The following is a 22,093-nucleotide window of genomic DNA, read 5'->3' on the forward strand; positions in this document are numbered from 1 at the left end:
TTCGATTATTATTACTTAAAAAAATATAAATTTATTTAATTTTATATATTTTAATTAATATTTTATATAAAAAATTATTTTAATTAATAATTTATTTTTAAAAAATTTAACAATCTCATAAAATATTTAAATTATATTTTATATAAAATAAAATATAAAAAAATTATAGATATTATTATAAAATATATATTTTATATTTAATTAAGTATTTATGTTAACAGATTCAGGTAACAGATACCTAACATTTAAAATTCGAACCTGATCCGAACCCGCTACAGGTATTATTTTTCAAATCCGAACCCACTCTGAATCTGATTATATAATACACAAACCTATCCTATTAGAGTTCAATCAAATCGGATACCCATAAAAATCCGATCTGTTGCCATCCTTACACATTAAGTTTGTGGGGGATTTGGAAGCATAATTTAAAAACCAATAGCTTATATAGATACATGAATTTTTCTTATCTAAGCCTTATTCATTATAAATTTAAGTCACAAAATATATATAAAACTCATTTATTAAATATATGAGTCTCACGTAATATTATTTTGAGTTCATGATAAACTGAGTCTAGACAATAATTTTCCTACATACATATTCTTTTAAAATGATAAAAAATATAGTATAAATACAATTTTTAAAATAAAGGTAAAATAATAATTTTATTTTTATTTTTTTGCACTTTCTCTTTTTCTCAACAAGAGAAAATAAGTTTATTTTTTGAAATTTTTTTACCCACGTCAAAGCTTATAAACACTTAACTAATAAAAAATTATCTACATATATTTAAGTGGTACTTACCATAATTTTAACTAAATTGATAATTATTGATTAATTAAATATATATACTCGAATATAGATAAGAATTACTCTTTTTTACTTACCCGAACATGGAAAGGAAAAATAAAAGGGGGAAAAAAAAAATCCTCCTTTTATTTTCTTTCCCCTCTCATATTTATCCAAACAGAGAATAGTTCCAAGTCTGCAAATTCAAATTTCCACCAAGTCCACATTGAGGAAATCATGTTTCTGATGTGTAGTAGGCATTGGCCCAACAAGTTTTGGACCTATTAATTTGAAGTTGGCAATAAGGCAGTATTTTTATTTATTTATTTAGAACTCTGATTAAAATTGAATTTAAAATTGATGATTATAATATTATTTATTAATTAAAAAATTATTAATTACATATTATTTTAGAAAATATTTTTAAAATATTATAGATGTATAGTAGGAATATTTTATTTCTTTCATCCATAATAATTATATGAAATTTAAAATTAAAACTTTTAAAAACCGGTAAAAAATTAAAAATAATATATAAAGTATTATATAAGTTCAATTTGCACAAATATAAATTATAATTTGCTAGAATTAGTAATAAATACAAAATTATTTAAAATATTAGGCATTATTCTTAATTAAAGACCTTTGTTAGCAGATATAGGGAAGAACTAGTCTAAACGTGAAGGGAATGGTGAAAGAGAAATGCTATGATCTCCATTTGAGCCATCATCATCTGCTCTTGGCTTAGTTTCCTTATTATGTTCTGCCCTAGGAGTTGAATATGGAGATTTGCTCATTATCCTGCAAAATGTACACAAACCCATGTAAATACATAAGGATAATTTAACTAATTTCATGTAAATCTTCATTCATTCTAATATTAAGCTGGATTCTAATAATTATAACACTTAAGAAGAAAATAAAAATTACAAGAATCAATTAAAAAATTTTAAATTTAAAAGGATTATAAGTAAAGATAATAAATGGAGGGTCAATTGATTCGTTTTTATAAATTGAGCAATCTTAAATTTAAATTTTAAACCTTTTTTTGATGAAAAATACATTTTTATAATGAGAAATCAATCGATCATTCTCGACTTTTAATAATTTTCAAGTTTTTAGACTTCATTGAATATAACTATAAAAATATATTTTATTATATTTTTTATATATTGATCCCAGAAAAAAAGATTTTCTGAATCCGTCGTTGTAACATAGAATCATTTTCAAAATTCAAGGGCTAAGTATATATTTCTAACATAATTGATAGAAAAAACACAAGGGTGAAAATGAAAATTTTGTAAGCTTGAGGACTAACGATATTGATGAGTACACTTATGGATATATCTTCAAGCTAGTATCACAGTTAATGGTTTTCTGCTTAATTTACTAATTGATAATTTGATAAGCACTTATGAATTGGTATAGTAATAAAAATAATGAAGATGGAACATACCTGCGGCGACGTTTTTCAAGAAAATGTTGGAGTGATAGCTTCCTTGCAATTGGAAGATCTGGAATTTAAGGCAAATGGTATGAAGTTTATGCGAATGGACATAATAAATTTACCAACATGATTATAATATAAGTTTATCTGCCTTAATCTTCTACTAAACACTGAATTCAATCTTTTCCATATTTATTTTCATATTTCTCTCTGTATATATATATTCGGTTTGGATTCGGTTTTTATTATGTCAACTCAAAACTCAAATGGAAAATTCAGTTTATAATTATTTTCAAATCATAATCACTATTTAAATATATAAAACTATTAATTTCAATTTAAATTTATTTAAATTGATTGAGTTGGTCGGTTTGCCGGTTTCTTTATATATCCCTACCTGGTTGTAACTTGCTGACTGATGTTAAATTCGAACAATGAAGAGGTGATTTCTTGGTTTCTATTCTTGGTAGTTCTACAGCAACAGGTTTTGACATAGAGCTTTCACCAGCAAGCAGCATAATGGCTTGTGCCTATAATGATAATCAAAATTATCATTAATTTTCAATGTGCTAATTAATTAATTAATTATTAACAAAAGCTAATTAAAATTATTGGTCTCATAATTAATGAAAATAAGTAGAGGAGTTTAATTTGTCACCTTGTCAGCAGGAACATTGTCATACACATTGATAGCCCCTGCGTAGAATATTGTGAGTTGTGCTGCTGAAGACTTTCCATCGCATTCAGACTGCATCCCTTCATTCCTGCTTGTAAATTTGTTTATCACAAGCAAGCAAAGGTGCACAAAATACAGAGTATATTATTATTTACTAATGATTAATTTTTTTATCATAATAAATAAATATTTTTTTTAAATAATTATTTGATTTTCAAAATTAAAAATTTATAGCATAATTTTAGTTATAAAAAAGTCATCAATAGGAAAACACAATATTTATTATAAAGAATAACAATGAAAAACAACTTAAAACTGTTTTATAAACTTTAGTTAAATTTTAGAAAATTGGTTTCACAGTTCTTCGTTTGAAAAACTGACACACATGTGAATACAAAACTCTATTTTTTAATTTTTTTATAAAATATTTAAAAAAAATTAGAGAGAATAATATATCTTTAATTACTGAATCAAGCTAACTGATTGAAAAATATGTTTGATAAACACTTAATGAACAGTTAGTTGTTATAAGAATCAAAACATTTAATTTCTTGTACTATGAGGCAGACACTCGACTTAATTATGCATTAAAGGAGAATCTTTAGAATCCTCCATTCTTTTTCCTCATCGAGATATATATATAGTCACATAGATATCCAGATTTTAGGTATTTGATGGATGAATATATATATATATATATATATATATATATATATATATATATATATATATATATATATATATATATATATATATATATGTATATACCTAATTCCAGGAAGCAACTTCTGTTCAAGGAGAGAAGCTTGGCGAGGCATATGGCCACCGGATTTAGGAGGCGGTAGAGGGCGACCTGTAGCTGCATGCTTCTTCTTGATGACTTCTGATTCTTCCATAATGGTTTTTCCAACGATAGAGTTTTGAGTTTTGGAGCAAAGATATTTCCTAAACATGGAGAGGGTTTGAGACCTGCTGTCATCTGTTAACTGATGATGATGAAAACCCATTTTCTGCTGCTGGTCATGCTGCTTCTTTTTCAAGGCTGCTACTTTGTCCAAACAAGAAGCCATCACCTGTGGATTATTATCATTCTGATCATCTTCTACACCAATCAGTTCTTTCTCCTTTCTTGTCGGAGTTCTGCAAGGCATGTTCAAGAACTATAGCAGGTATATACTCTCCCTGCTTGAATCTATATATAAATATGCCAGAATTTCAAGAAATGGAAAATTAGAAACAAATAGACCAAGATTTGCAATTAAAAAGCAAAACTCAAGATCAACCCTGATGATCATCATGAACAAGTGATCAAGATTTACTGAAAAATGGGAAAATACTGATAAAGACAGTGAGAGATGTGCGCATATACATACCTGAAATAGCTAGTTGTTAGCGATTAAGAAGGAAGGAGTGAGTGTGTGAGTGAGTGTGCGTGTAATAAATGGAGATTATATATGGAGATCGATCGAGGGAGAAGTACTTGGGATTGACGCCTGGTTGATGAGCAGGCTTTCGATGGATTCTATATGTATATATCAAATGAGGTTAGTTCTTTAATTTTCCATGCCTCTTGGTTGGTTGCTAGATATAAATCCATGTGTCTATAATTGTGATCAAAAGGGCAACCGACGAAATAGTGTAATAGTGTTTGTACATAATAATAGAAAAACCTTATGGTTTGAGTATTTTTTATTAGGATTTTCTAGTTTGAATTTTATTAAGTATTACATGCTTATCATTCACCAACAGTATCTTTCGTATCTATTTTATTGTTTACAAAAAATTAATCATTTCATAGTTCATGACTGCCTCTTCTAACAATACATTTTTCAAGAATTGAACAAAAAATTGAATCTAGATTTTTCTTTTAATAGCGCAATAGACTTTACCGCTGCACTCAATACTTATTGATACTAATAATTGTCTTTTTAATTAAAATAATAGTATATTACATACACATATATATATATATATTCGTAGTTTTCTATTAACTGGGTATTTATGGGGTAATTACTTAAAAATATATTTTGTGCAACAACCCTTCTTATTTGATAGGAAAGAATCCCACGATTTTGAACCAATTTTACTTTAGGATCATAAATTCTATATTTGTCTATGAAGAGCATACCTAATTATATTAATATCTATAATTAATTTCTTCTGTATAATACTAATCGGTAGGACTTCATTGGTAAGTGTTACAAGACCTCCCACATTGACATCTATAATTATAAATATCTTGGTATAGATAAGAAATTACCTACAATGTCAGACTGATGAATATTTTGACAAGAACATGCATGATAAAGTGTTGTTTTCATTGTTGTCTCTGTTGTCATTCTCATAATTATAGAGTGATCATATATAAAAGAATGTTAAACACGAAATTTAATCATGTTTTTTAAATGTCCCATGATAATGGGGCCAACAAGAAAGCCACCCCAACAACCAACTCTCTCTTTAATCCACTATTATTAGGCAAACTAATCATAATTTATACACTGTTGTACTTGAAGATCATCCACAAGATATTCATGTCTGCCAGGGATTTCAATGCATAAATTGATTTGTGTTTTAGGGATTTGCCCTGTTAATCTCCAGTCTAATTTTAGTTCAATTTTTGTGGTTAGTGTTGAGAAGTTAATTTCTGAAATTAAACCTCACATTAAAAAAGTATAATTTTATAAGAATTTAATTTAATTAATTTTTTTTTAATTTTAGAGAGTCTCATATTTATAGTAAAAATTTTAATTATTTTTAAATTTAAAAAATAAAAAATTAAGTATAATTGTGTAAGAATTTAATTAATTTTTTTATAAATAATTTATTTCAAATAAAGTCAAAATGAATGTGTATTCTTAAACTTACTTTAAAATAATAGATTAATTAAATTGCATATAAAATTATTCTAAAAATTAATTTCATGGCTAATTATGTAACTTTTTTTTTCTTTAAATCATATATTTTTACTCTTTTATCATATAATTATAATTAACTATAAGAAGTGAAAATTACCTTACAATATAGGTCTTAATTATCATATTACAACCCATTTGACAAGGGATGGATCAAGTTTTAACAAGTATTCAACCTTATCAAACTCTAATAACACGGATTTGGATAATATGTAATCTGATGTGGGATGAGTTTGGATTTAAAGAATAATACGTTTGACGAGTTCAGATTTTTATATTTTCAATATCCGTTAATCAAATTCATTTATATATATATACACTTAATTAAATATAAAATATATATTTTTTTAATTAAATAAATTTTAATATTTTTAAATTAATAATAATTAAATTTGGAAAGTATTCAGATTTTAAGAATATTAATTACATTTAAATAGAATAATTTTAGTAGGTGTTCTACCCGTCATTCATTCATTAACTAATAATAATAATAATAATGAAAATGAAAATTTCAAATGAACTATAAAATAAGTAAATAAACAAATTTCACCTGTAATTAAGGAATTGAACTAGCTAAGCTAGTTTCAATGAAAATTATGGTGAGGACAATAAGAAAAGGACAAGAAAAAAAAAAAAAAGCTTAATTAGATATGTATAATATTTTTTAGGATGATGAATTCCATATGTCTTTTTGCAATTATATATAGTGGTTTTACCAAGCCACTAATAATAATAATAATAATAATAATAATAATAATAATAATAATAATAATAATAAAGATTTTATATGCTATTAGGAAGTTTGATGTCACATTCTAAGGAGATATTGTTGATTAAGCTGATTATTATTAGGATTAGGAGAGAGCAGTTTTCGATTTAAACTGAAAAATCGAACTGAATTGAGTTAATTCAGTTCAATCAATTTGATTCGATTTATAATTTTTAATAATTTTGGCTAATCCATTCAGTTCGATTATTTTTATAAAAAATTAAAAAAAATCAAACCGAACCGAATCGAAATTATATATATATATATCAAAGAAATCAAAGAAAATCGAACAGAATCCTAAGATTTTTGAGTTTTTATATCTATTTTTTTTTTATTTTTATGTTTTTATTATTTAGATTTAATATTGAAAATATGAAATTTTATAAATTTCTGTTAGATCGGTTTAAAACTGAACCAAACCGATATTTATTGATTTGGTTTGATTCGGTTTTCTCTTATTAATCGGTTTGGTTCAGTATTTAAAATTTTTTATTTTTAATTTTCAGTTTTATCAGTTCTATTCAGTTCGGAACCGAACCAACCTTTTGCACACCCCTAATTAGGACATACAATTCTCTTCTAAAATGATTTTGAATAGTTGTGTGTCAAATTCTTTCACAAGTTGAATTTAGTTAATATTTTTTAAAATTAAATTTATTTATTAGGAAATTTAAATTTTATTTTATATTATTGTATAAATTGCTATCAAAAAATAATATTTTAAAATATTTAGTAAAATTTTTTAAATTTAAAATATTTTAATTTTAAAAAATTCAATACAATAAAACAAGTTTTTTAATATTAAAAAATATATTTTTTTCAAAAATCAATTTTAAGTTAATTTTTTGACTTTCTAAGTATAATCTAAAACGAAATGTCAATAGACTTAAATTAAATTATAGTCTATCCTCTTTTCTAATTTTACTTCACTAATAATTTTATTAATAAGAGGAATTAAACTCAAAACACCTAAAAATTATCAAATGTAGCATTTTATGTACAAATTTTCTTATATTTAAATAATTATTAAAAAAATAAGCCGAATCTAATCCAATCTCTAACAAAATTTACCTAAGTATAAATACTCTATCCTAAATAATGTTGGACAACTAATTTTTTTTTTTGTTTTTATGAGAAATGATTTTGATGGGATATTCAGATTGTACTCATATAATCTGAAACTGAATGGAAATTCTTTAATTTTGAGAGTATCCACAACTAATAAGGGAATATGCAGTCTACTGAGGATCTTTAAGCTTTCATGCTCTGTTTGTTTTTTTGTATATTGGGTTGTGAATCTTTCTTCATCAATGGTTGGTTTTTAACATCTGAGTTTGGTTTAGATTGGATATTATGGGTTTGATTTCATAATTAATGGTTTGGTTTTTGAGCTGCACCTTTGCATATGGAGAAAACCCACAACAGATATTGGCCTCCACATTTTAACACTCCATAAGAAATTATTATCTTGGGCTTAAATTTTAATTAATCCATTAATTCTAATTACACTGTAAAGTTACTCTTAATATATATATATATATATATATATATATATATATATATATATATATATTTTATATTTATGCATTTTCTTATATTTTCATTTCTGTGCTACATATATAATATCTGTTTGTCATTACATTTGGAGGTTTTAAATTAATTTTCTGAATAAAAATTTTATTTTAGATACAGTTGAAAATATAAAATATTAAAATTAAATAATATAAAAAATATGAATAAAAATTACAAAAATAAAAATATTGAAGGGGTAAATAATATTTTTTAAAAAATATAATAAAATTTATAAAACAAATTTAATTTTTAAAATTTTAAGGAAAGAAAATAGTTTTTTTTTTTTAAATACATTAAAATTAGGGATAAAGTTTCCCGTCCATGCTCTATGTAGCTAACTCTATGTTTGTTGATTCATGAAAACAATTTGAACATTATAAATATACCTTAAATAGCTTGGCATACTCTTTAAAGTAAATTTACATAATGTGATTTTCAAAAATATTAAAATTTTTTATTGTATATTTAAATTAATTTATATAAATTAAATTTAACTAATTAATTAAAATCAATAATTAAATAATATAAAATTAACAAAAGCATTTTTTTAAGAAAATCAACAAAAGCATGCACTTATATTCATAATACAATTTTTTTTTAAACAAATCTCATGAGAAAAAAATTATTTATGAGAAAAAAATTAATTTAATTCTCACACAATTATATATTTTTTATATAATTTTTATTTATTTTAAAATAATTTTTTTAAAATTAAAAAGAATTAATTTTTTTTTATCTATTAGATTTTGAAACATGAAAATTGATTAAAAAAAGAAATTAATTAAATTAAATTATTGTAAAATTTTAATTTTTTAAAAGAGAACAAATGGAGTGATTGTCAAAATTTAAATTGCTAAAAAACGATTTATTGCGTTATAATCAGAAATGAGAAATTTAATGATTAAATTATTAATTTTTTTATTATAATTAACTTCAATTGAAACTCGAATTTCACATTAAATTATTAATTTTAATAATTCTAATCTAACGTGGGGCAGTATGGGCTTGGCAATACGGTCCAAAATTTAGGGTCTAACCAAGAAACTGAGTTAGCCTAACTTGACCCAACATTTAATTCAATTCAACGTCGTGGTTTCAAATTCAATTAGATCCACAAAAATAACAATAAAAGCCCATGAGACCAAGAGCAAGCATCCACAAAAGACACCCATCATTAAATATACCAATCAAAAGTCAGCAATGTCTACCTTGAAGCAACAGCTAATGGACCACAAATTCTAACTCATTAAGGAATCGAAAAAAACAGAGAAAGATACAAAGAAACAGAGGAGACAAATGGTTGATGAATTATTTGCCTGTAGTAACAGGGTAGCCAATCCCATGCCTTCGAGTTGGGAAAACAACAAACAACAAGCTACAGATGAGCCCAATCCCAATTGGAACAATATCCAAAACCTCTTGAGTCTCATGTTTAGGCATAGGATAGAAGCAACTCACCGCATTCTTGTCCCTCAAAGCCACAGCAACAAACACCAGCACAGATAAAACAGCATGAACCCCATCAATGAATCTAATCTTGTACTTGCTCAAATCTTTCAGGTCGAATAAACTTGCAGGATCTGGACAATCAAACAGAAAAATCCCTTTAAAAGTTGCAAAACCATAGTAGACTTGCCCATCTGATGACTTCACACTATCTGTAAATGAAGCAAGAAAGCAAGAAATTGCAAGAAGCACAAAAAGAAGGAGGGACAAAGGGCGTGTAGCAGAGTCACAGGCACCATTATTGGTAAAGATTGGGGTTAGAAGCTGAAAGGCTAAAAGGGTGCCTGTGGGAAGGAGATTGGCTAGGTTTGCTGTGCCTGTTAGGGTTTGTGAGATTGCCCTTTGTGATAGAGAAGGAGATGCTCGTGGAGATTTGGGGGTTTCAGGTTCATGGTCTCCCTTGGTGCTGGTGGAGCTTGAACTTGCTGTGCTTACCTCAGGTATGGATGCTTGCTTGGCGGATGTAGTTCCTGTTCTTGCTCTAAGAGACATAATTAATCTTGGGGATTTGCAAGATTATGATTTTTTTTTGGTTGGTGAATACAAGAGACTGAAAGCTATTATATAAAATGTCAATGGGATTAGGTTTTACTTGTCTTGAAAGGTTGTTGTTGCGATTTCCATGGACTTCCTGTCCTAAACATTTACTTTCAACTGGGGCGGTTGCCCAATCGGAGTTTTTGGTTCATTTATAATGAACCCCAATATTTTGAATTTAATTTAATTCGATTTAATTTGATTTTGATTAAATCCAACGATCTGTATATTTATTAAAAAAATAAAAAATATCATTTTAATTTGAAATTGAACTGTTGAATTTTGATCCAATTCAATCACAGTTGAAATCAATTACGGTCTTTATCAATTTTAATTCAATTTAAACAGGTCCGATTCTCATCTGATTTCAATTCTGATCGGCCCAAGTCGGATCTACTTTCAATTCTCAATCTTATTGACTATTTCAATGGCCATGCGGACGTACGCATATTTTAGTCTTATTTCCCATGCGTGACGGCAATGCCTATTCTAACGTACCAATAACAAATTAATTTTAACAATAAATTATAATTTAGTCCTCCAAGTTTAAGGAACATATAAGTAAGTCCTTAATATAAATTTAAGTAATAATTTAATTCTTAAATTTTAATTCTAATAATAAATCGGTCATTCTATTAAATTTAAGTTCAATTTACCGTTAATAAGGATTGAAATGACAAGATTGTCCCTTTTAATATATATATATATATATATATATATATATATATATATATATATACACAGGCGCGCACAGAAACTCCTTTAATTTTCTATTCTATCTGCTTTTAATGCCCAGAAACTCAAAATCAGAACTTTCAGAAGAAAATCAAAGAGAGTGGGGATTTGAAGAGAATCGGAATGAGAGATAGGAAAGAAACGCCTCAGACAAGGCTGCGTAGCAGTGGAAAAGCACTTGCTAATTTCTGTTCCATCATTCTTCAACAATTTGGTTATCGGCGATTACGCAGAAGAATCAATTTGTGTTCAAGGAAATTACAAAGACTATAGTTGTGCAAATTATATAGATGTTGAAAGACGATTTGGTTCTGCAAAAACTCGCGTTCTTCTTTGTTGAAGAGATATGAGAGATTGTCGTTTGTGGAGGGAAAGAGAGAGACTCATATCCGCCATTCATAAGGGCATTTTTGCCATTAAAAAAGTTTTGTTCAAACTTTTAGTTTGATTAGCTGTAAATTGAGCTTAAACTTAATACAAGAATCAACTTGTTAACAGAAATAAAATTTAATGATTAAATTGTTGTCTAAATTTATATTGGGGATTAATTTGTAGATTTTAATAAATTTTATGAACTTGACTCTAAATTCCCCTTAATTTAATGGTTAAAAATGATAATTGCATTTCTCAATTTAATAAATTCAAGTAAAATTTTTAATTTTAATTTATTTTATCTTAATTTAAAATTAGTGATGTATGACTAATAAGGTTATTAATCATAGTTGATGTTGTTTTCCACCTTTTTTTATAATAAATATTTTGTTTTTCAACAGTTTTCTAAATGAAAAATAACTTTTTGATTTCTAAAATTATCTCTCACTTTTTAATTTCTAAAATTAAGTAATTATTTAAAAAATTATTATTTATTATGATAAAAAAAATAAACATATTATTATAAAATAAATGAAAAATACATATTAAAAAATTTTTAAAAATAAGTTTTTTAAATATATCTTTAGAATGATTTTTTTTAATTATAAAAAATATGAATAATTTTTTTTCTATTTTTTAAATTAAAAAATCGTTTTTTGTTATTTGCAAGACGGTTTCTATATCTTTCCTTATATGAAACATATTATTATAAAATAAATGAAAAATACATATTAAAAAATTTTTAAAAATAAGTTTTTTAAATATATTTTTAGAATGATTTTTTTTAATTATAAAAAATATGAATAATTTTTTTTCTATTTTTTAAATTAAAAAAATTTTTTTTTGTTATTTGCAAGACTGTTTCTATATCTTTCCTTATTTTACATAAAAAATAAAAATTTTAATTTTCTTATAAAATGGAAAATGAGAAATAAAAAATTGATTTTCATAAGTAAACATACCCTATTTTCTTTAATTTTTTTTTTCTTCTACAGAAAATATTTCTTTGTCAAGTATGACTCGATGAATTAACATCTCTAATGATGCCATCCAGTTGTTTGAGAAATAAGTTTCCTAACCCATCAAGAGAAAATTGTGTTGTCATGTGAACTGGCCAGAGGGAAATTCGAGGTTTGCTTGTGGAAAATGGCTTTCTTCTTGGAGGCACCTAAGAATTTGTACCAGTGTTTCTGCATGTATATACAAAATTTCTTGAATATTAGCACAACAGGTTTAGTCTTGTTACGATAATAAATACAATTAGGTAGTTGAAATTAGGAAAATTTTCATTTAAACTCAATTTATCGTGCACTTAAAATACAAGATGTATAGATGTATAGTGAGATTCGCTTATATGGATCACACAGTTTTGAATCCATGAATTTAAGGGGCTAGAGATTGATGAGTTGTGTAAATTCACAGCTGAATTTATTTCATTACATTAGGTAAAAATACTCCAATTCAATCCATATCCATACCAAACATACACTCCAGAACTTAGTTTTTTTCTGGGACAATAAAAACAGAAAACAGAACACTACACACTGAAAAACCTGATACTAAATCCATTTATGATCATTTTTGCCAATCCCACCTGCAGGAAATTACCTGGACAGCCAACTACAAGACATCTATTTACATATCATAGCAAACCATCAGCTGCTGGCTTCCATTTTATTGCCAAAGGGACATTACAGAACTGCTTCTTTAAGCTGATTGTTGTAGATTTCTCATGTCTTTGATGAAACTCTCGTTGATCCTCAAGTGCTCTTAATTCTGCTGTCAGTTTATCCATCTCCTGAGAAATCTGTTCAATTTTTTGCTGTAGTTTAACAGGAAAGTCTTCCACAAACTTTCTAGCTTGAACCACAAAGTGAGCATGTGCCAAATGTTTCATGTGTTCAGAAATGAACTGAAATTTGAAGCCAGCATATTTCACCCATTTCAGACATGCAAACCATTCGCCGAGTTTTTTATCAGTGATATCCACAATTCTAGTTGCACGCATGTTCTCTATAACACCACATAGAAAATAAAAGATTAATGACTTTGCTTTTGGACTCAACATGGACCTAGCACAGATACCCTCATTCTTGGCATGCAAATCTTGAAAAGTGGGGATAAGCGTGCGAGGGATCAAGTAATCCTGGAAACTGATGAATTCCTCATGTTCCAGAATAAAATCTGGAATCTGATAGTCCAAAATGACAGAATTCAGCCTATCCATGAACCTTTCAAAGGCTTGCTCTGAATATGCAAAAGAATAAATATCTTCGCTCTTGCTTTCAAGTGAGGTAATATTTGTCCCTATTTCCTTTTGTATAGCTACTTCAATATCATCAAGTTGCTTCCGCTCAACAGCATCCAGGGAAACCAGCATATCATCCAACGATAGAACAGCCTCGCTTTCTACATATTTTAATTTGCTAGCATTGACTATTTCATTTTGCCCCATCTCTTCTTGATATGAACCTGCCTAACTCCACCTCAAAAACTAGCTCAGAGGTTTGCAAACCCATATATATAACACCCAAGACCTACTTGCAGAATCGATGTGGGACGCATCATTACCCACTCCTTTAGACTGAACGTCCTCTTGAAGTAACTGGGGTCATGACTCATTCACCCCGACCTCTCCCGAAGAAACGTCAGGGACCTTTGTATATGGCCCACTGACCCATACAGAGTGAGGCCTGATAGCATGTACAAAGGTTTCCTGACATTCTTCGGGAGAGATCAAGGCGAATGAGTCATGACCCGGTTACTTCACGAGGACGTTCAGTCTAAAGTGGTCGAGAATGATGCGTGCCACATCGGTTTTCTTGGGTGTTATATGTATGGGTTTGCAAACTTCCCCTTGTGAGCTAACTTTTGAGGTGGAGTTAGGCAGGCTTATATCACTTCTGCTGCCAGTTCTTTGCTAATCATCTTACTAGAGATGTACCTACCCACAATTCTCAATGCCACATCTCCACGCTTTCCTTTTAGTGATGCCATAACCTGATAAAAAACAAGTAATCAAGTCAAACACAGTGTGGGATAAACTTCCAGCTGCTGCAAATCATTGAGTAAATCAAAACCTAGACACAAGAAAATACGCGTGTGCATATATATAATCTTACCTCAGAAATTACACACTTTACTTCAGCAATCATCGGGCAACCTTCTGCACAATAGTAAACACAAAGTCTTGGATCCCTTCGTCTCTCACAAACATCGCAATAAAAATCATCATCGTCATCATCATCCTCAACATATTGATCCTTGAGTGTAAGGGTATCTATGTGACATTTATGTTTAACGGTACAGGGCAATGGACCACACAGAAGGTGGAGACTGAAATTGCACTCCAGACAACGAAATGCAGGAGAGTCTTTGCAAAAAGTTTTGCGAAAGTTGCATTCCAGTTTGTCGTGTATTTTCTCCCCAACAGTAAGACGGTGATTGTGACCAGGATATTCTATTGTGGGCTTTAGTAAAGCACACTCAACATCCAGTTGGAGATTGCATTTGTTACAGCAAAAGGCAAAGTCACAGCAGTCCTTATGACATAAGCGGCACCTTGCCTTTCTTGATCTTTTACTAATTACTCGTCCTCCTTCCTTTGAATTTTGAGAAGCCAAGGTGAGAGAGTGAGACAAGTGAGAGATGTTTCTGATCTTTTGTGGTAATTCAGCACATGATTTGGGTAAAAACAAGTTGCATCTGCTGCAACCATATGTAGGACCCAAGCAAGGAGTTCCGCATACACTGCAGGGAACCTCAACAACTTCCTTCCCACAAAGTATGAGTGGATAATCATGGAGGAAATGTTGGATCTTCTCAAAAGCCCCAGATTGTATTGTAGGCAGCAAGGAACATTCAAGACACAGATGGAACTGACATTTGCCTCAATCCTGAACAGTTTTTGTCGCATGCACCACACTCATAGGATGGGGTCGTGAGCAAGATTAGAGAGCATGAACGAGGGCATGAATGACAGAAATGTTGATCAATCTTTTGAGGTAACATGTCCATGCAAGATTTATGGAAGCAAAGTTGGCAATCATCACACCAACAGCAGCAGGCAGAATCTACGCAGAGCTTTCCACATATTTTACAAGAAGGAGATTCAAAAAAATATTCTGTCCTCATTTCGAACAGTATCAAAGGATGATGGTGACTAAAATGTTGAACCCGGTCTACATCATCAGATTCATCATCTTCATCTATTATCATTTTAGACATTCTAGAACATTTAATACAGAGTTTGAAACGGCAACTGCCGCAGCGGAAATACACGCCTGAACAGTCTCTCCAACAAGTATCTCATTTATAAGATGGAGTTGAGAGCAAAATGAGGGAACATGGATGAAAAAAGAGTTGAATCTCTTGATATAAAGTCTCCATGCAAGATTTATGGAGGTAAAAGCTACATCCTCCACAACCATAACTAGATATCCAGCATGACTTTCCACAAATTCCACAAGAAACTTCACGCTCTTCCATTGTTTCACAAAGCATCAGAGGATGCCGGTGACTAAAATGTTTAATTTGCTTTTCTTCAGATTCTGTCCCGCTACTCGAGAAAACATTCAATACACAGTTCAAAATAACACTTACCACACCGGAATATCAAACCTTGGGTCTTTTTTTGACAAGCATCACAAGAATAAGAACAGCTTGTGAGCAAAACGAGTTGGCATGGATGAAAGAAGACTCGAGTCTTTTGAGGTACCATATGCATGCAAGATTTGTGAAGATAAAAGTTGCACTGTGAGCAATTATATGCAGTTTCTGAGCAGAGCTTTCCACATATTTGGCACAGAGCTTCATTATCTCCCATCGTAGCAAGAAATTTCAAAGGATGCCGATGACTATAATGTTGAATCTGATCTCCATCGCCTTCTGATATCATGGTGGGATGTCGAGCACAGTCAACGTCCAAATCAAAGTCGCACTTTTTACAACGGTAGCCAAGAGTGCCTGAGTGGTGGCTATAACAACCATTACACACATAAAATCCAATTGTAAGGAAAAGAGTACAAGGGTGAAAAAAATGTTGCATTTCTTGCGGAAGTTTAGCACAATATTTGTGGAGAAAAAATTCACAACCAAGACAGCCATAGGTCTGACCCGACAATGAGTTCCCACATCCAGAGCAGTCGAGATCGTCAAAATCTGAATTCTCATAAAGCTTCAGGGTGTGCTCGTGAAGGAAATGTTGAATCTCCATTTCACGAATAAAATGTTCAATTTGCTTTCCTTCAGATTTTGATGCACTACTCAACAGAAAACATTTAACACACAGTTGAAAATAACACTTACCACAGCGGAAGGTCAAGCCTGAGGAGTCCTTTTCACAAGCATCACAATAATAAGAAGGGGTTGTGAGCAAAACGAGTTGGCATGGATGAAAGAAGACTTCAATCTTTTGAGGTAAATATCCATGCAAGATTTATGAAGATAAAAGTTGCACTGTCGGCAATTATATACAGTATCTGAGCAGAGCTTTTCACATATTTGTCACAGAACTTCATTATCTCCCATCTGTGCAAGAAATTTCAAAGGATGCCGATGACTATAATGTTGAATCTGATCTTCATCAGATTCTGATATCATGGTGGGATGTCGAGCACAGTGATCAGATTCTGATATCATGGTGGGATGTCGAGCACAGTCAACGTCCAAATCAAAGTAGCACCTTTTACAACGGTATCCAAAAGTGCGTGAGTGGTTGCTATAACAGGCATTGCACACATAAGATCCAATTCTAAGGAAAAGAGTACAAGGGTGGAAAAAATGTGGATTTCCTGCGGAAGCTTAGCACAAGATTTGTGGAGAAAAAATTCACAACCAACACAGCCATAGCTCTGAACCGACAATGAGTTCCCACATCCAGAGCAGTCGAGATCGTCAAAATCTGAATTCTCATAAAACTTCAGGGGATGGTTGTGAAGGAATGATTCTATGTCAACTCCACGCTGATTAATGTTATTAAAATTTAAATTCATTTTAAATTCAATTAAAATATATTATCAATTATTTAAATTTATTCTAAATTTAATTACTATTACTTAAAAAAATTATCCAATTGCAATTTTTTATAATTATCTTCTATTATAAACCTAACAACTCCGATATAAATTATGCATAACTTGCAATCACAACAGTACTAATACATCGGATCATCAGAACTTTAAAATTAAATGCACTTACGTAAGAGGTGACCTTTTGAGAAGTTTTCATGTTGCATCCTTATTTTTCACTCTTTTTATAATTTTTAATTTAAAAAAAAAATTAAATCATACAATAAAAAAATTTATTATTTCTAATATGTATGAAAATGACATACCAAAAAAAAACCGTAATATAGGAAAAAAAAATTTTGATGCCAGGTTATGGGCTGCCTAGTTACAACATTTATCAATAATTTTAATGATTTAAATTATATAAATTAATATTTTAATAACATAAAATTTATTTATTCAAAATTATCAATTTATAAAAATATAATTTTTTTAATTTATTAAATATCATGTGAATATAAAAAAACTTTGAAATCAATTGTTGAAAGTCGCCAGGAAATTTTATGTATTTAAATTAAAAATCGTGAAGTTTTGTAATATAAATTAAAATTTAAATAATTTATTATTTCATATTTTTAAATTAAGGTATTATTTATATAATTTATCATTTATTTTGGTGGGGTGGGAGCGTTTCATTTATTAGCTAGTTGCAGGTGATTAGGTGTCAAAATGGTTTTTTTTTTTTAAGCTGGAGGTTGATTACAAGGTGTACCATAAAAGAGTTTATTGAAGATTCTATAGAATTCTGATACGAGTGATTATTAGTAAAAATAAAAGATAAAAGAAATAATAATTTTATTAAAATAAATTAAAATATAATTATTAAAATAAAATAATTAATAAAATTGAATGATTATTGAGTAAATTTGCATAGAAAATAGAACCTATGGATTTGTGCAACAGTGTTTCTGCATGAATATACAAAATTTCTTGAATAGTATCACTATAGGTTTAGTCTTGCCATGATACACCTTGTAATTTGAAATCAAAAATTTAAACTTGAAATTTTCTTTTCTATTTTTTTAAAAATGTTGATTATTACATACGCAGAGGCATGCTAATTACTAGTTAAGCCCTCAATCTAATCAATTAAATTGAGAACTTTACATCTAGAAAGTAGAAGGCTAATTAAACTGAAATCTCATAGTTATGATTTCCATCATTTGTATAATCCCAAGTTTATTTTTTTGTTTATGATTTCCATCATTTGTATAATCCCAAGTTTATTTTTTTATTTTATAATTTACAAATCTAATTTTTTTTTATTTCAAATTATTTGTATAATCTAATTTTTTTTATTCTAAATGTATGATGTAACTCATTTATTAAATGTATAAGTTCCTCCTACATGTTTGTATTATTCGTAATACACTATGTTTAGACAAAAATCTCCATGAAATATGATTGAATATAAACACAACAAATTAATTTGTTAGCATAATTACAGCAATTAACATGATTATAGGAGATTTGTGTAGCATAATTGTAGCAATTATTATTCTTGTCCAAATTAGTTCATATTCTCATATATAAATAGATGTAATATCTCTGTAAATAAGACACAGACAAATATACAATCCTTTCCTTCATTACTTGTATTCTTTCTTCTATCATGGTATCAGAGTCACAAAGCTTTTATTTCTAGTTTCTGGGGTCTCTCTGCTCTCTCTACAACCTGTTCTGGTTCATTCTTTCATACCTATTATTATACCATTTTTTTTTTCTCCTCATCTTGTTATGAATGGAAAAATCTGATATTTCAAAACCTATTGCAACAGTTCTGACTGGTTCCAACTATAATCTTTGGGTTCAAGGAATGAAAAGTTTTTTGATAGGTCGCAAGCTTTGGCGTATTGTTACCGGAGATATCACTACGCCGACAAGAGAAAACGATGAAACTGATGCAAAATTTACTGACCGTCTTGAGGATTGGAATAGTAAAAATCATCAGATCATCACCTGGTTTCGCAATACCTCTGTCTCGTCCATCCACATCCAATTTGTTAATTATGACTCTGCAAAAGAAATCAGGGATTTTTTGGTTAATCGATATCAGACCACTGGACTTACCCACTATTATCAGTTGTGGACTACTCTTCATAATCTGAAACAAGAAGCAGGTCAATCTGTGAATGATTTTCTTGCCCAGGTCCAACCTATTTGGAATCAAATATCTCAGGCCAAAATCAGTGAAGATCATCTTCATCTCATTCAAGTTCTAATGGCTCTTCGATCAGAATATGAGGCCGTTCGAACATCCCTGCTATATCGAAATCCACTCCCATCATTGGAAACTGCTATTCAAGAGATTATTTTTGAAGAGACTTGTCTCAGTTTGGATAAAACTCCTCAATTTGAAGCTGCTCTTGCAACTACTCGATCCTCACATCAGAAATCTGGCAATCAACTCTGTAAGAATTGTAATCAAATTGGTAATGCTTTTGTATATTGTCCTACTATAGAATGCAAATATTGTCATGGTTACGGTAATATTCTTGAACATTGTCCCACACGTCCTCCAAGACCAAAAGGAGGGCATTCTAAATTCAAGAATGTCTCAAAGCCTGGATCTTCCTCTCACATCGCTTTGTCGCTCATCGAGGGCTCTCCGCCATCACCATGAGTGATCTTGAGGCACTATTCAAATAGGTTATCTCTTCTAATTCTCCTGCTGTCATGTCTGCCACTCCGGGTAATTCTTACTGGCTTTTTGACTCTGCATGTTGTAATCATATGACCACTAATCTTAAATTCTTGTCTTTTGCAAAACCTGTATCTTCCTTACCACCAATCCATACTGCAAATGGTACTAAAATGAACATCACACATACTGGTCATGTGTCTACCTCAAATCTTCATCTCCCTGACACCTATTATATCCCTAATTTGGCACTCAATCTTATTTCTGTTGGTCAGTTGTGTGAAAAAGGACTAAATGTTATTTTTTCTCACCATGGTGTCCAGGTACAGAATCCACAAACGGGACAGATTCTTGGGGAGGGTCGCAGAGTGAGTCGATTATTTGAGCTTACATCTTTACATCTTCCTCAGAGATTTGTGTCTGCAGCTATAATCCCTAATTCCTCCATTCACCAATGGCATCTTCGTCTTGGTCATGCTTTTACCAGTAAAATTCAACCTTTAATTTCTCGTGGATTATTAGGATCTACTAAGTTTGAGTCATTTAATTGTTTAAATTGTCAGCTTGCAAAACAACCTGCATTATCTTTTTCTCATAATAATACTACTTCAGACACTCCTTTTGGTTTAATTCATTCTGACATTTGGGGTCCTTCTCCTATTTCTTCAATAAATGGTTTTCGTTATTTTGTAATATTTATTGATGATTATTCTCGGTTTACTTGGATATATTTTTTGAAACATCGATCTGAGTTATCACAAATTTACATCACATTTGCAAAAATGATTAAAACTCAGTTCTCTTGTGACATTAAAATTCTTCGAACAGACAATGCCATGGAATATTGGGATTCTTCTTTACTTTAGTTTCTTAGTCAACAAGGCACCGTTGTTTAACGTTCTTGTCCTCACACCTCTCAACAGAATGGGCGAGCCAAACGCAAGCATCGCCATGTTCTTGATTCTGTACGTACTCTTCTTCTTTCTGCCTCATGTCTAGAAAAATTTTGGGAAGAAGCAGCTCTTCATGCTGTTTATATTATTAATCGTCTTCCTACCTTGGTTCTTCATAATTTATCTCCTTTTGAAAAGTTGTTTGGACAACCTCCTGACTATTCCATCCTTAAACCTTTTGGATGTGTTTCTTTTGTTCTTTTACAACCTCATGAACATACCAAATTAGAACCCCGTGCTCGTCTATGTTGTTTTCTTGGTTATGGCATTGAACACAAAGGGTATCGTTGTTGGGATCCTGTTTCTAATAAGTTACGCATCTCTCGTCATGTTACCTTTTGGGAAAATACTATGTTCTCCTCTCTTTCCAAATTTCATCCCTCTGTCAATACTGACTCTCTATTTTTCACTGACTCCTCCAAAGAGCTGTTTCCAAGTCCTGATCCAGGTGATTGTGATGTGCTCAATATTAGCCCAACTACACCTGCCCCTGTTGAATCAGCACCAGTTGTTGATCCAGTACCTGCGCCTGCATCTCCTCCTAGCACTACTCTTCGTCGTTCTACCCGTGTAAGAGAAACTCCTCATTATCTTTCTGATTTTCACTGTTACTCTACTATTGCAACCCTTTATGAGCCTCGTTCTTATCGTGAGGCAAGTACTGACCCTCTTTGGCAGCAAGCTATGACTGATGAACTTCAGGCTTTAGAGAAAACTCATACTTGGGATTTAGTTGATCTTCCACCAAACAAGACCCCTATTGGTTGCAAATGGATTTACAAAATCAAGACCCGTTCTGATGGAACTATTGAACGCTATAAAGCTCGCTTAATAGCCAAAGGGTACACTCAAGAGTATGGTATTGACTATGAAGAAACTTTTGCTCCAGTGGCCCGATTAACATCTATTCGCAGTCTCTTAGCTATTGCTGCAGTTCGTAAATGGAAACTTTTCCAGATGGATGTCAAAAATGCTTTTCTTCATGGTGATTTAACAGAAGAGGTTTATATGCATCCTCCTCCTGGTTATCATTCTCCTCATAAGGTTTGCAAACTTCGACGAGCCTTATATGGATTAAAACAAGCTCCCAGGGTCTGGTTTGCCAAATTT

General features: G+C 30.1%; 4 protein-coding genes and 1 long non-coding RNA gene across 5 annotated transcripts; all 5 read right to left on the reverse strand.

The window, feature by feature from the left end:
* Positions 1–1,313: 1,313 nt before the first annotated feature.
* On the reverse strand, positions 1,314–2,339 carry LOC131182471 (uncharacterized). The gene is made up of 2 exons (XR_009150784.1): positions 2,249–2,339; positions 1,314–1,593 (listed from the first exon to the last, which is right to left on the reverse strand). It is a non-coding gene; the product is annotated as an uncharacterized LOC131182471 (long non-coding RNA).
* Positions 2,340–2,622: 283 nt separating this feature from the next.
* On the reverse strand, positions 2,623–4,578 carry LOC110642690 (uncharacterized). The gene is made up of 3 exons (XM_058150618.1): positions 3,684–4,578; positions 2,898–3,003; positions 2,623–2,769 (listed from the first exon to the last, which is right to left on the reverse strand). The coding sequence occupies exons 1-3, from the start codon at positions 4,064–4,066 to the stop codon at positions 2,623–2,625; spliced, it is 636 nt and encodes a 211-aa protein (XP_058006601.1). The 5' UTR covers positions 4,067–4,578.
* Positions 4,579–9,325: 4,747 nt separating this feature from the next.
* LOC110642456 (protein DMP3) lies at positions 9,326–10,354 on the reverse strand. The gene has a single exon (XM_021794539.2). It carries the CDS (start codon positions 10,167–10,169, stop codon positions 9,480–9,482), a length of 690 nt encoding a protein of 229 aa, XP_021650231.2. The 5' UTR covers positions 10,170–10,354; the 3' UTR covers positions 9,326–9,479.
* Positions 10,355–13,842: 3,488 nt separating this feature from the next.
* On the reverse strand, positions 13,843–15,539 carry LOC110642657 (protein VACUOLELESS GAMETOPHYTES-like). The gene is made up of 3 exons (XM_021794767.2): positions 15,380–15,539; positions 14,444–15,210; positions 13,843–14,321 (listed from the first exon to the last, which is right to left on the reverse strand). The coding sequence occupies exons 1-3, from the start codon at positions 15,537–15,539 to the stop codon at positions 14,214–14,216; spliced, it is 1,035 nt and encodes a 344-aa protein (XP_021650459.1). The 3' UTR covers positions 13,843–14,213.
* On the reverse strand, positions 15,208–16,959 carry LOC110642667 (protein VACUOLELESS GAMETOPHYTES-like). The gene has a single exon (XM_058151117.1). It carries the CDS (start codon positions 16,534–16,536, stop codon positions 15,880–15,882), a length of 657 nt encoding a protein of 218 aa, XP_058007100.1. The 5' UTR covers positions 16,537–16,959; the 3' UTR covers positions 15,208–15,879.
* Between the last annotated feature and the right edge of the window lie 5,134 nt (positions 16,960–22,093).

The sequence above is a fragment of the Hevea brasiliensis genome, chromosome 8 (genome assembly GCF_030052815.1).
Source record: "Hevea brasiliensis isolate MT/VB/25A 57/8 chromosome 8, ASM3005281v1, whole genome shotgun sequence".
NCBI classification, from domain to species: domain Eukaryota; kingdom Viridiplantae; phylum Streptophyta; class Magnoliopsida; order Malpighiales; family Euphorbiaceae; genus Hevea; species Hevea brasiliensis.